Below are 15,786 nucleotides of genomic sequence, written 5' to 3' on the forward strand. Positions count from 1 at the left end.
TTTAAAAGTAAAATCTTCAGTAAAAGCACTGAAATTTATTTCAATTTCAAAATACTAAACTATAATATCAAATTTGATTATCCAAAATAAATAGATTTATTTGTAAAAGTTTCCTAACTGAAATGTACTACTAAAATAGGCGGTTGAATAAAATTTCAAAATACTACAGGAATCAATAAGTTTTATAAAAAAAACCTCTTGGCCTGGAAGCCTGGAAAACATAGTTTTTAAGTCCAAAAATTCATTGTTTTAACAAAGATCGCTGTGATCCCTGATCAGCTCCTCCTTATGGTTCCATATACTATGATTCTCTTTTTTATCTGATAACTATCTTGACATCATCAGTTGAAGTTTTACTAATTGCATTCTTACCAATTGACCAGTCCCCTCCTTCAAATATTACTCTTCGTGATTTGTTCCAGCTAAAATCTAAATAATATAAAAAATATTAAAATATCATTTGAAACTTCACCAATAAAATAGTGTGCCAACTCCAAACAGCTTTAAACTTGTACTCTAGACAAGTTTCCTTTTTTAATTTACCAGTTAATTGGGGGTTTACTGTCTACTAAACTGATAAAAATCTTAATTTTATACCTGAAGTATTTATGCCGAATGTTTCCAATTCTGGTCTAACAATAATAAATAAATGGATTGCGTACCTTTTTAAAAGCTCTTGGTAGAACGAAAGCATTCTCGTGGATCTCTTCGTCGTAATATCTGAAACCAATCTTCTCTTTTTCATCTTCATTGAACACTATAGCAGGCTTCTTAAAGTTTGTGTGCTGAAAGTATGTAGAGTTTACATTTTATTATTAGGGCAAGGTAAATTTGCGTCAAGTATTTTCTTATTCGAAACAATGATGATTCTTTTTCTCCCGACATACCGTCAACTGCTCTAACTTGGGACTATCTGACAAAACTTGGGACGACAATTCGGCAACTATTTCACCGAACCTCCAAAGTCATTTGATTTGAGTTAATGAACGGCGTATTAGAAAATACACGATTTCTCTTTTGCACTGAGTAGGCTTTTAAAAATCGAAATATGAAGAAAATCCGTAGTGGAACACACGCGAATGTCTGGAACGAAGAAGACCATATCAGTGGCAAAACGATGGAGCGTTTGACGTCACTCGACCAATCGTCCCAAGTTAGAGCAGTTGACGATATCGTAGTTCTGATCATTTTACTAGCCAGTTAATCAACATTTAAAGACCGTTACCGGACTAAGGATAGGGAAATAACTTAAGCTTGATCAGTCTCGATTCTCATAATGTAAAAGTTACCAAAAGCCACTTCCATGTTAGTAGTACTATATTGGCAATAAGGATTTTTTGGCCATTAAAAACGGTTAAAGATTAAAATAAATAAAACTTACAGCATTCTTACTTGCAAGAACATACCCAATCTGACCACACGGGTAGGTAGGGACATAACTTGTAGCATAGGCTGCTTTTGCAAACAAACCATTACAAAAATCCAACAAATTTCTGATTAAATTTGCATGTAAAAACATACATTCGCCTAAAATATTGGAAATTTCTTAGGTTAAAAGATACCCTATAATGATAATATCATTAAATTTAGAAGTCTGAATATGAAGATTTTTTAAAGTAATCGAATGAAGATTCTCAGGCGAAAAAGTTTATTACCCCTGTCCACAAGGATAGACTCAATATAATATCTGCTAGGTGTAAGATCCATGTCTCACTAAAGAAGAAAAGCTTTATTGAAATGTCACTGTTGTAGTATAAGATGTTTGAAACATGTCATAATTTTGCTCAGCTCTTGATTCATATCAGAAAGAAACTCGTTTTAAAGACAGTATTTCCAACATATAAATACCTTGAACTGAGAGGATACCATCTTCTTTTAAGGCAGCATGTACTAACTTGTAATAATTCTCTGAGAAAAGTCTCTCAGCAGGTCCTGAACAAAAAGAAAACAAAGATGAGAACAACCTATGAACACAGAGTTCTGGTAATTCGAAGGGTTAGATAGCTTCTGACAGCTTCTGAATGGTCAAACGCTGAAATTCTATTGTGATGTCACATGACCTATGTAGGGTCATACCTAGCCACAGCACACTTTTCAGCGAAAGCACTATATCTAGCCCTTCGGGCTTTACAGGATTCATCTCCTAATTTGACTGATATTAAAAACTGAGCCAATAGAATAGAATCTTAAAATTTCTCAACCAATTCAAAAATGGGACATTGCAAATAAATTCTGTGTTTCTTATACTCACAGTGATTTTTCATTGAAAATGTTAAAATTATAACAGTAAACCATGAGAATCTATTCCATTAAGGTAAAGCAAACATACCAACAGGATCACTTGTATCGGAAATGACTATGTCAAATTCATTTTGATGTTTTTCCATGAAAGCGAAACCATCACCAATATTCAAATTCATTTTAGGCGATTCAAAACCACTTGCCATGGAAGGTAAATATTTCTTGCTCAAGGCAACTACATCCTATAAAAAAAACAGAAATTAGGTTTTTGGTAAGATGATGTGTGTGAGATGAATAAAGGTTAACCAAAAGTTTGACCTTTGCTTTCATATTCTTTCGAGAGGAGAAGAAAAGTTGAAGATAACCAGGGTTGAGATAGAACCGATGAAAGTAAACTGCATTCAGCCCGATACTAAGTCATTTGTTTTGATTACATTGAAAAGATAATATAAACAATGCAATACTACATTAAGTTTTCTATCAGTCACTTCAGTAAGAACCCCATATAAACAAGTCTCTATAACTTGCATTTTACATAACTTAAACAAATTTCAATTCCTGGTATTGTATGTGTAACCGAGTTATGGAGACTCTATTGTATATCATTTTCCTTACACCATCAATTTCACATTGTGTGACTGATTTGACTTTTGGATGTTTAGCGCATTCCCTTGCAATACCACCATCACCTCCACCAATTATCAACACCTGAAAAATATTTATAACAAAGTTTTCTGCATCCTACATAAAAAAAACTGTTTGGACAAAGTGCTTTCAATTTGAGAACCACAATTTTTTAAATGAAAAACGATATATACAGTAAAATATACATTTTCCAGATTTCTTTAATTGATGCACTTGCCAAATCAAAAAGATCTAGTCAGAAATCTATCAGTACAAATAAATGATTAATGAAACAAAGAATCTACTTCCAATCATTTACCTTCTCTGGGTTAGGATGTGAGTTTAGAGCAAGATGAGCCAACATTTCTTGATAACAATATTCATCAAATTCCGTACATTGAATAACACCATCCAAGACAAGAACGTTGCCATGATTCTTACTAATCGGAATAAAAAGTTTTTAGTACATGGAAAGCAGTTGAAAGTACAAAACGAAATATAGGAATTATACTTTCAATAATTGAATACTTCTACATTAAATTTCAGGTCGTGATTATTCAGCTGTTTCATTTTTAACCTTTTCAAGCCAAAAAGCCCCAGGACTAGATATATACAATGATATATACAACCCATTAAAAACACATCAGTACTTAGCAGTATTGGGAAATTTCTATTTAGCGTAATCATTATTTGCTAAAAAAATGAGAAAAAACAGATAAAATTAGGTCGGGATTCATTGAAATTGATTGAAAAAGAAATGTGGAAATTTTAATTACTTCGGTTACCTTTGAAACACCATAATATCTTGAAATTCTGACTGTTTCACCTCAAGAACTTTTTCAACTTCTAAAGAAAACGCTTGTCCAGACCATTGCTTATTTTTTTCCATGAACCATCCATTTGAAATTAAGTCTGAATTAGTTTGTCCTTGTTCCATGTTCTCAAAACTCTATTAGCCCTATAATATTGAGATAAAAAATTACTGAGAGAGTAGTTTAAAACCTGAAGGTAGAAGTTTCAGATCTTTATTGTTGACTTTTTTATTTCAAAACAAGAAGCCCGTTGGGCGTGAAGGCCCAGCGAAAAGTAACGTGTTAGAAACGAGCATGCAAAACAGCAAATGCATGACCCCGTTGACATGGATCAAAGTGAAGACAGGAAAAACAAGCTAGATGCTGAATGGACCTACCTGATGATGAAAGTTAGATAGCAATGCGAGGAGAAAAAAATCAGTCAGAAAATATATCGTTTAGCGAAAATGCATAACGCAATAAATTCTTCATTGATTGTTGATGGGGGGAGAGGGAAGGGTTGTAGGGAAAAATTAATAGAAAGTTCTGGTCGCAAAAATCAGTTTTATTGACAATTGAATCATGCTTGATGGTGAGCATTGTTATCAATAATGTTTTTGTGTGAAGAACATAGAAATACAAGGAAAACATATAATGAAAATCTGCAAAGACGGCGATTTCCGGCATTTTCAACCGGAAAAAATTTTTTCTTAAAAATCGAACTCGGCCATGTTTTCAGCATTGCAAATACGCATCTTTCTGCAAAAAATCAGAAAAAGCTAAAGATGAAAATTCGAGAAAATGCAAAAAAAAACGGTTTTCCGGCATATTTCTGGCATTTTCGACCGGGAAAAAATATTTTTCGAAAATCGGGCTCCGTCACATTTTAGGTATTGTTATTTTGCATCAGTGCGCAAAATTTCATGAAAAAATATAAAGTACAGCTCGAGAAATTCAAGAAATACCGTTTTTCCGGCGAAAATAGGCTGTTCCGGCGATTTTTAGAAAGTTCCGGCTTCAAAAATCACTTTTATTGACAATTAAACCATGCTTGATGGTAGTCATTGCTATTAATGATGTTTTTGTGTGAAAAAACAACGAAATATAAGGAAAAAGTCCGATGAAAATCCGCAAAAACTGCGATTTCCGGGATATTTCCGGCATTTTCAGCCGAAATAGAATTTTGCTCAAAAATCGGACTAGGCCATGTTTTAGACATTGTTAATACGCATCTTTGTGCAAAAAATCAGAAAAAACTAATGATGAAATCTCGAGAAAATGCCAAAAAACCGGTTTTTCCGGCATATTTCCGGCATTTTCGGCCGGAAAAGTACGTTAATTGAAAATCAGGCTCTGTCATATTTTAGGTATTGCCATTTTACATCAGTGTGCAAAATTTCATGAAAAAATATAAAGTACAGCTCGAGAAATTCAAGAAATACCGTTTTTCCGGCGAAAATAGGCTGTTCCGGCGATTTTTAGAAAGTTCCGGCTACAAAAATCACTTTTATTGACAATTAAACCATGCTTGATGGTGGGCATTGCTACAAATAATGTTTTTGTGTGAAAAAACAACGAAATATGAGGAAAAAGTCCAATGAAAATCTGCAAAAACGGCGATTTCCGGGATATTTCCGGCATTTTCAGCCGGAATAGAATTTTTCTCAAAAATCGGACTAATCCATGTTTTAGGCATTGCTAATACGCATCTTTGTGCAAAAAATCAGAAAAAACTAATGATGAAATCTCGAGAAAATGCCAAAAAACCGGTTTTTCCGGCATATTTCCGGCATTTTCGGCCGGAAATGAATTTTTTTCGAAAATCGGGCTCCGTCACATTTTGGGCATTACCATTTTGCATCTTTGTGCCAAAAATTAGGAAAAACTAATGAGCCAATCCCGAGAAAAGCTAGTAACGAACGGACGAACGAACGGACGAACGAACGGACGAACAGAGGTTAATTTATAGGACCTACAGCCCACCGGGGTAGGTCCAAAAATTCAAAATCACCGCGGTACTTCTCATTGGTTAGACGCTTGAAATTTTATTGAATGGTCTCCTACCAACCGGGCCTACACAGGCGCAGGTTCAACTTTCCAATAAAATTCTAGCCTGTGTATCCAGACTCAAAATTTCAGAAAAAAAAATCTTATCTGGTGTAACTAAAAATGTCGGGTACAGTTTGTTTGATACTGCCTGTGAGTGAACCCTTGTTGACAGACTATCAAAACCCAGGGCAGACACACATAATTAACTTACCATATAACCTCTTTTACAAACTCAAAAAACTTTCAAAACTACTTTAAACTACATCAAAACATCAGCCACATCAGGCCATATTTTAAAAAGACTCCTTTCCATTTTGTTTAGAAATGAACCTGTGTTTTCATTTTCATTTGTTCATCTTTTTTCACAAGGTCAGCTTTTTCCATAAATTATGCGCGCCCATAGAAAAATATAAAAAAATCCCCCGAATATTCTGCTTAGTGAGTGGGCGCTTTTTAACGAATTAGGTGCACTCACATATGCAGGGAGAAATATCCCTGCAGGCATGTTAGTTGGACCAGACCGTAAACAAGAAAAATGATTTTTAAAGAACTAGACGGTAAAATAGTTTTTACGGTCTGCATATACAAGCTAATAAAATTCATGTGGTTAATGTGAGTTAACAGTTAATGCGAAGATCCAGAAATGACCATTTTCACTGTTCATGCCTTGCAACCATGATCAATCTAGTTTGAATTTGCCCATGAGCTGCATTTTAGTGCCATTAGCAGATTCCAGAATCAGTTTATATACTTTGAATAATTACCATCAACTGCTCCAACTTGGGACTATCTGAAAAAACATGGGATGGCAATCGGCCACCATTTCACCGAACTTCCAAAGTCATTTGATTTGAGTTAGGGAAAGGCGTATTTAAAAATGCACGATTTCTATTTCGATTTTACAGTAAGTGAAAATACAGACCAGATATGCAACAGTCCCATGTTTCGACCAATCGTCCCAAGTTAGAGACGGTTGACGGTATGTGAGTCGAGTTTGAAAAATCAAGCCATCGCCTGTTTAATGCGACAGATCCAGAATTGACCATTTTATTTAATGTGTAGAATCATGAAAAAAAGTCCCAATCTTGTTAAAGTTTACACATGAGCTGCATTTTAGTCTCCGCTAACAAATTCCAATAATCAGATTTGAAATAATTCTGTGTCGAGTTTGAAAAATCAAACCACCGCACCAATCGTCAAACGAGACAGATCCAGAAATAACCATTTTCACGCGTAGCCTCATGGAAAAAGTACCAATCTTGTTCCAATTTACACATGAGCTCCATTTTAGTGTCCATTACCAAATTCCAGAATCAGTTTACTTTTAATAATCATGTGTCGAGTTTGAAAATTATACCACATCCCACCAGCAGCCACTGACCGTTGTTAGCGACAGATCCAGAAGTGACTGTTTTCTTGTGTAGCATCAAGGAAAAAGTTCCAATCTTATTCAAATTTACACATGAGCTGCATTTCAGTTTATTTATTTCTATGTCAGAAGTCATTATTTCCTAAAAATAAAGTCTTTTCGAAAGCAATAAACTAAAAATAAAAGTGATTTTTAAGGTAGAATTTTCACTCATAAAACTTTATGAAAACTTGAGCAAAGACTATAAGATATGGCAGAATGTTGAAAAAGGTTTATAAAAGAAAATCATTACAAAATATCTTTGGTTTGAAAGTCTCTTGACCACTAAAGCAAAGAAAATGTTCAAGAAAGTATGAATCAACCTCCTCGCTTCGACCGCCATTTTGTTTTGTTTTGAAATTTGTTTTTGAAGGAGCGCGAAATCAGAAAATATATCATTTATAGCCAGTATCCGACTTTATCAACCTTTTCCCTCTCCAAACGGCAAAATTAAAAAGTGTGTTACTATAGTTTCAAGCGCCGTTTCTACCAAAACGGACGGACAGACAGCGGAAGGACGCAACGGACGGAAAGTTGCAAATGAAAGGCCCTATCGCTAGCGCTGGGCCAACAAGGCAGTCATGCTCACAAAAATAGTTTATGGATAAGCTTATTGTTGATTGTAAAGTTTTCAAAGTGCTTTTGAAATATCTTTCACACAGTAGAACATGGAATGAACCCCCTCCAGCCCGCAGGAGGGGGGGGGGGCTACAACCAAAATCTTCCTGAAAAAGGCTGGGGCTGGATTTTTTTTTAATTTCAGAGGGTACCTATGATCTCTGGGGGTACCTAACTTTTATACAGTAAGGTCTGGGGGCTGGGGAACTATATTTTATATATTGCTATCTAACTATCATTATTCTTTTTAATTATAAAAATATACAATTTTTTCATTTCTTGACATACACTTAAGTCACAGGGGGTACCAACTAACGTCTGTTATTTGGGGGTACCTATTTTCTTAGGGGGAAAAACCCCCTAAACCCCTGGTCCATGCCATGTTAGAAGTAGTTTAATTATGGACTGAACTAAATTCATTTTAATTAAATTATTTTAAACACATGAGCCAAAATTTATTCTTGTTGTTATTGCCAAGCCTTTGGTGTCATGGGTTGTATTTAAAATTATACAAAATTTGGTTCTTCCAAACTAAAGGCTTTGAGATTTTACCATTGTTTTGGGTGAAGGCAGCACAGGACACTTGGACACTCAGTCGTATTTTTTGTTTTCATAAACTTTACATTTAACACAAATAATCCAATATTTTTGCAAAAGAGACCATGAGGCCAAAATAAAAAAATGTCCTGTTTCTGGAAATCAACCAGGTGAACTTTTTTTGAGAGTCACCCGCCGCTGTCAAAGGAAAAAAAATATCAGACTGAATATTTCAGACAATTAAGCTAGAAAAAAACAAAACGTTTTTCTCAAGAAAACACATAAGTTTTGTAACAGAGTAAATGCTATACAGCAAAGAAGAACGAACGTTCTTATATAGGTCGTAAAACGAACGTTCTTATGTAGGTCGAAAACTGAGGAACAGATAATGTGTTTTTTTGAAATATTTTCTGACTCATATTGAGTTACTTCTTTCCATCTTAACTCATATTGAGTTACTTTCTTCCTTAAAGTCATTTTAGATCACTAGTTTTACATTGACGGATTTCTATGTCATCATATTTTCCTTTTCTACTCCAACCTGATTGATTTTCTGTGAATGTTCATTCTAGATTTTTGTTGTATTTGTATTGTCTTTTTGTTTTGTGGGTTTTTGTCTTTATTGTTTCCATTTTGAGTAGTTGAAGGTTTTATACTTTTAGACTATATATATATTAGCTCAACAAGTGTTTGAGCGTGCGAAGTGCGCGAATAGTGAGTGCAGCATTCTTTGCCTAGATCTGCATATGCGAGACATAAAAATTTGGTTGTATATGCTTGATCTGACCGAAAAGTCAATTAGGTTACCGCGTGAAATCACTTTTGCTAAAAGATCATTTTCCCGCAAAAATAAAAGTTGTGACTTCTTCATAATACTTGTTTTGAAGAACGCGACGGCCTATTGAATAACAAATTACCCCACATACATTACTTTCCCTCAGCCAATCAAAACGTGATAAATTATCTTGTCTCTAGGTAACTGTTGTGGGGTAATTAGTTATTCAATAGGCAGTTGCGTTCTCCAAAACAACTAGAAAGACACATCTAGACTTATCTTAGACTTATCTAGTTCTTAATTTTTCTAACTTTTTGGGCCTTCTATGTTTTTCAACTGTTTGAATGATTTTCAGAAAGATTGCCACGGGTTGGATTCAAACCCACTAAATGCAAAGTTCCGATGATTAGAAACCCACAGGTTCTAACCACTGCGCCACAGATCCATGCCAGGAGAGTGTTTCTGATGGCTATTTATATTGTACAAACTACAGACCAGACTTTATTCAGAGAAAACCACAATAGAGTGCTTGTTTTGAGCTCCAACCCTGACCCTAACTGATAATAACCCGATTCCTAGCCAATCTAATAAGCAACCAACCAACCAACCTACCTAAACCACACTCATTATCAACCTTCCTATTATTCATATCTCTAAAGAAGGGTGACAAAATTAGAAGAGGGATGTTGACATTAGACCAACTTACAGTAGTCTTGAACCTTAAGCCTACATGATTGCAGTGTTTGGGTAAATAGGACAAAACTAAAAAAAGCTGGTGTTTTAATGCGCTTTTGTGTGATAGAATTATTGCACTTTGTGACGCACTGAAGAAAATCAATGAACCAAGCAAAACACAAAATGCAGTATATTCCTGCTTACAAAATAAAGACTGAAAAATCTAAGCTAAAAACATAAAAAAAGATTTTTTTGGCGAGGCAGATAAAATTCTTTAAGTAAAGGATATCTAAAAAGAAGACTTTTTTTGGCCTGACAAATTAAATTTCACTGCTGCTACAGTAGCACAACTTTTTAATTTTTTTGTTTGTCTTCAAAATTGCCAATGCCAATTGAATTGAAAAATTAGAGAACACACACCCCCAAAAACCAAACTGGCTGGCGCGCGTCTGTCAGTATTCTAAACTTCTTCACCAATCAATAATCCCGGAATTTTTATCTCCATAGTACCGTCAACTGCTCTAACAGCAGAGAAAGAGAACGGTATATTAAAAAATACACTATTTCTTTTCCGCACTGAGTAGGCTTTTAAATCAAAATATGAAAAAAATCCGTAGTGGAACACAATGAATTTCTAGAACGAAGAAGACCAAATTAGCGACAAAACAATGGAGCGTTTGATGTCACTCGCCTAAGCTAAGGGGCTACTCACAAATCAATTTTAGGTTTGAAAAACGTCAATTGACGCTAATGGATGGGTGGGTTAAAGGTTGTTGACGTTTTTTTCAAATCCAGAAGCAGAGCAGAAACATTGATTTTTCATTCCACGCCAAATGTTACTTCTCACCATGTTTTTTTTTATCGCTTATCGTCTGTTTTGAAAAATCAAAACAAACCCCCTTTTCAAAGATTTCAAGTGTCTGACGTTTTAGGGTGTGGGTGGGTGGGTTAGCGTCAATTGACGATTTTTTAACCTAAAATCGATGTTTTGACCAATCGTCCCAAGTTAGAGCAGTACACCTCATCAGAAATTCCACCTCCTCGCATTGTTGCTACACAACACTTTTTGGGAGGTAAACAAAGCTCGATATTGCGGTTTTCAGGCAAAAAGCCTTACAAAACACCCAAAATATTGATGCCAAAAGAGCCTCCAAATCAACTGAAGAACCACTAAAGTTGTTGTTTTTCTCTTTTTTATAGCTTCTGCTAGCATCTTGAAAAGCTTTGTTTTTTTTGTTTTTTTTTTCAAATTCAGTGTATTTTTAGGAACATATAAACAAGCCAGATATAAGCAAATGAGTTCTTGTTTTACGAGGGAACTTTAAACGCTACTCGCGCTACAATTTATGTTTACCTCCCAATTTCACCGGATCAATTTTAGCGCGATTGTTTTTGTGGAATTTCTAATAAGGTGTGTTGACGGTATAAAGCGACAGAAAAAAAACGACTGTCTGCAAAAATTTGTGGGCGGCACGGGCCGTCAAACAAAGAGAACCCAAGGCATACCTTCAACTGCTCTAACTTTGGACAATTGGTTGAGACATGGGACTGGTTGATATCTGGTCTGTATTTTCACGTACTGTTAAATCTCTTTGACAACAAATTTGTTTTGGTGACTCCAACAAGTTTATCAATCATACTTCTTCATTCCTGTTAGAGTGCACAAGATGCTAATCAAAAATTAACCCCTGTTTTGTGACATTTTTACAGTCAGCCACAACTTTGCTCATAGAGTGAAACCATTTTGTGGCTTACATTTGTAAATGCATCTGTTGTTAAGCTGAATAGTTCAGCTTTCCGAAAGAATGAAATTTTGTGGCTGACTCAAAATTGATCTATAGCTGTCTAAAGTGCGAGTAAATTCTGTGGCTGACATGCCGAGTGGCTTACCCTACCTGCAATCTTTGAGAAGCTATTTCTCAGCAATGGAATTAGATATGACATTAGTTCCTTCTGCAAGTTCTCAGAAAAGGTTTGGATTTCTCATATTCAATCCAAAAATGTGGCTTACATATTGTTAAATGAGAGAAAATGTGGCTTACATCATAAAAGTGCTGTGATTTTTTTATTTCAATATTTTCTTTCACTTTGATTAGGAAAACCATCAATTTATGGCTGAATATCAAGGAAAAAAGTAAAATATAGTTGTTAAAAGTACATTTTGGTGGCTTACGGACTCGATGAGAAGCTCTATTAAAATGGATATAAATGCATTATAGATCTTTGACAAAGATTTTATTAAGATTTTCCAAGTAATGGATAGCCCAATGTTTATTTATTTATTGACACATTACATTTTGTATTAAATCGTGGCTTACTGCCCTTCTGTGAGTAAAAAATGTGGCTTACAGCGGGGGAGATAATCAGAAATTATACAGGCTGGAAGTCCATTGACTATCAAGCCTTAAACTATTTCTTTGATTATTTATCAAATATAAAGAGAATAGCCTTATATTTTGTAATTATAAATGCACATTATTGTGGCTTACAGATCCAAAAACATGATTGTAAAGCATTTATCAAACAATGTGATTCAAATCGATTTCAGTGGTGGTTTATGAAGCTAGAACAGTACCTAGTGTAACTTAATTTTGTCTGTCAGCCACAAAAATTGCTCATCTAATCATGAAAAGACTACTATTGATGGTTTCCTTTCAAATTTGATATAAAATACCAACCCTGCATTCTTAATGGATCAATTATCTGTATTGTCATGTTAACGGTATTATCTTGCATTTACCTCCAAGTAAGCCACATTTTGTGCTCAAATTACGACTTCACAACATTTTGAAAGTATTCTGGTGATTTTAAATTGGATTTTAGATCATTTTGAGTAGCTACAAATGTTTTAGAAGCGTATGGAGCAGGTTAAAAACGCTTAATTTCTGACAAAAATATCCCTTTAAAGTAAGCCACAAAATAGAACGTTTAACAGTGGAATATCATGTACATTTAATGCTTTTCGTAAAATTCAATCTTTCTACCATCGAGAGCTGAAGGTTTCTTTTTTGTATCATCTCTAGTTTTGATGTGGCTTACATTCTAAAAAAATCGACATTTTTTGATTTGCAGCCACAATTTTGGCTCAATTAACAAAATTTTTTTTTTCAATCATATCCTCGTCTTGAGTTCTACAGTATAAGCCTCTGAGATTTGAAGGCTAGATTCAAAATACCTGGGGAGTTATCTCAAAAAGTTGTTTTTGGCCATTTTTTCCAATGTCACACTATTTTTGATTAGCATCACAAGACACTCGCGTGTGTTCCACTGCGGATTTTTTTCATATTTCGATTTAAAAGCCTACTCGGTGCGAAAGAGAAATTGTGTATTTTTTTATACTGTAAGTTGGTCTAATATTGACATCCCTAATACTAATCTAATTCCGACACCCTTTTTTAGAGACAGGAATAATTATGAAAGTTTGAATCACTGATTGAAAAAGAATAATCCCTCTCTGACCATTGACAGTCAGGCACATCCTGGCAAATGAACAGGGTATTTTTCACTTGTGATTGGTGGCAAATGCAAGGGGTCGAAAACAAAAGTGATGTAATAGTGCTGAATACCCCACGCAATTGAACCGGGTTTGAAATATTTTGCTTCATTTTGAAGAACTGCATAGATGAAATTTTTTTTCCATGGGTCAATTTTGTCTTCGAAAATTGAAGAAACTTTTAACGAAAAAATAAAGTTCCCAGTTTTCTTCCTTTCTTCCCATTTTCAGTTTGAAGTTCATTTTTATTCATTTTAACGCTTTTAGCCTGAGACGTCCTATCTCATTTACACTGGGTGACGAATACCCCATGCAAATGCTCACCCCGTTCATTTGCCAGGACGTGCCTGACTGATTGAGTAAAGAAAAACTGTTTCAACCTTTATATCAATTTCAGCTGATAAAAAGGGTGTCGAAATTAGAGGAGGGATGTTGACATTAGACCAAATTACGGTACGCCGTTCATTAACTCAAATCAAATGACTATTGAGGTTTGGTGAAATGGTGGCCGAAATTGCCGTCCCATGTTTGGTCAGATAGTCCCAAGTTAGAGCAGTTGACGGTAAACATTGGGTTGATTGTTATGGTAAAAAAATCAAACATGGCGAAGTAACACAATCGTCGTGGCACTCTAAAATTTATTTTTCTTTGCCACAAAATAACGTCAACAAATTATACCCCTACCCCCTAAACATCCATTTGAGGTTTTCTGTGGCAAGTCTGAGTTTGGAAAGCTCCCCCTTATGAAAGCATCCAAGGAGGACCTTTTTTTAAATATCTGTTTCCCAGACATAGCCTTCCTGGAAAATTTGATCTGTTGTTGGCGGAATCTTTCAAAAATCTTATTCCTAGAAATGAAGATCTGTTTCTCCGCAAAACCTAAATTTTTAATCTCAAAGTATCTTTCCTAGAAAATTTGATCTGTTTCCACAATTTTCAGAATTAAAATTTTGATCTGTTTTCCCAAATAGGATATCTGTTCCCCTCTCCTTAACGCTTGGCGCAAGTAACTCGCCCGCAGGGACATTTTTCCCTGCAATGCAGGTTTGGCCTGATTGGCCAGCTTTTGGCGTATTACTTAGTACTTTGGCACGCATTTTGATAATTTCGATGCGCGCACATAATTTATGGAAAAAGCTGACTCAGCAGAAAAAAAGAAAACAAATGAAAATGAAAACATAGATTTCATTTCGAAACAAAATGGCTGTTGGCTGGAAGTCTAAATACATGTGGCTGATGTTTTGATGTGGTTTTTAGTTGTTTTGAACATCTTTAGAGCTTGTGAAAGAGTTTTTTATGATAAGTGTTTGCTTGGGTTTCCAAAGTTCAGCAAGTCTGTCAACAAGGGTTCACACACAGACTGTTTATAACATTCTGTGCCAGACTAATCTACCTGCACCAAGCTCTATAATTTTAGAACTTTGTGAGGTGAGGTATTTTTGGTTTTTTCTAAGATTATGAGCTTGGATTCCCAGGCTAGGAAATCCCAAAGGCAAAGAATGAACATGATGGATGGACAAATTTATAATTTCCTTTGCAAGATTTTGTAGAAAAGTTGCAACACTACAGGACTGCAGAATAAATTATATGATGTTTATAAAAACTAAAGAAAAATGTTTAAAGTTACACAAATTGATGGAAAAACAGAAAAACTACACTCTTTGTTCACACAACACAACCACAACTCACCACGTGCTCAAAAAAAGTTAAAAGATCCAAAACACATGATCGGTGTAAATGCGGACCCAGTGGAAGCAATAAGGAATTTGGCTATGACCGTCATTTTGGGTTGAAGGTATATATCCTTATCACCAATAATTAAAGAGATAATAAGATTTAGCTCTATAATATGAAAGTACTTATCCATATCTCTGTTCTGAATAATGATGGAGGTAATGCATGTGTGGTGAAAGATATAATAAAGCGATAGTGTAGTTAGCGTAGATAGTGTAGATAGTGTAGATAGTGTAGATAGTGTAGATAGTGTAGATAGTGTAGTTAGTAGTCGATAGCGATAGCGAGTCGTTAGATAGTAGAGCGGTAGATAGCGTAGATAGCGTAGTTAGCGTAGTTAGCGTAGATAGTGTAGATAGTGTAGATAGTGTAGATAGTGTAGATAGTGTAGATAGTGTAGATAGCGTAGATAGCGTAGATAGCGTAGATAGCGTAGATAGCGTAGTTAGCGTAGATAGTGTAGATAGTGTAGATAGTGTAGATAGTGTAGATAGCGTAGATAGCGTAGATAGCGTAGATAGTGTAGATAGCGTAGATAGCGTAGATAGCGTGTAGATAGTGCGTAGATAGTGTAGATAGTAGTAGTAGATAGCGTAGATAGTGGTAGATAGTGAAGATAGCGTGATAGCGTAGATAGTAGATAGTGTAGAGTGGTAGAGAGTGTAGATATGTAGATAGATAGATAGTGTAGATAGTGTAGATAGCGTAGATAGCGTAGTAAGATAGTGTAGATATGTAGATAGTGTAGAGTGTAGAGATATAGATGCGTAGATATGTAGATGTAGATAGCGTAGATAAGATTGCGTAGAGATAGCGTAGATAGCGTAGATAGTGTAGATAG

At 35.1% G+C, this 15,786-nt stretch overlaps 1 protein-coding gene across 1 annotated transcript; it reads right to left on the minus strand.

The window, feature by feature from the left end:
* Window positions 1-3,851, minus strand: LOC136799929 (spermidine synthase-like). Its single transcript, XM_067056557.1, has 8 exons — window positions 3,651-3,851; window positions 3,185-3,305; window positions 2,857-2,949; window positions 2,330-2,483; window positions 1,849-1,932; window positions 1,382-1,527; window positions 663-785; window positions 1-429 (listed from the first exon to the last, which is right to left on the minus strand). Exons 1-8 carry the CDS (start codon window positions 3,800-3,802, stop codon window positions 400-402), a joined length of 903 nt encoding a protein of 300 aa, XP_066912658.1. The 5' UTR covers window positions 3,803-3,851; the 3' UTR covers window positions 1-399.
* Window positions 3,852-15,786: the final 11,935 nt, after the last annotated feature.

This window comes from Clytia hemisphaerica, unplaced genomic scaffold (assembly GCF_902728285.1).
Source record: "Clytia hemisphaerica strain Z4C2 unplaced genomic scaffold, Clytia hemisphaerica genome assembly, whole genome shotgun sequence".
NCBI classification, from domain to species: domain Eukaryota; kingdom Metazoa; phylum Cnidaria; class Hydrozoa; order Leptothecata; family Clytiidae; genus Clytia; species Clytia hemisphaerica.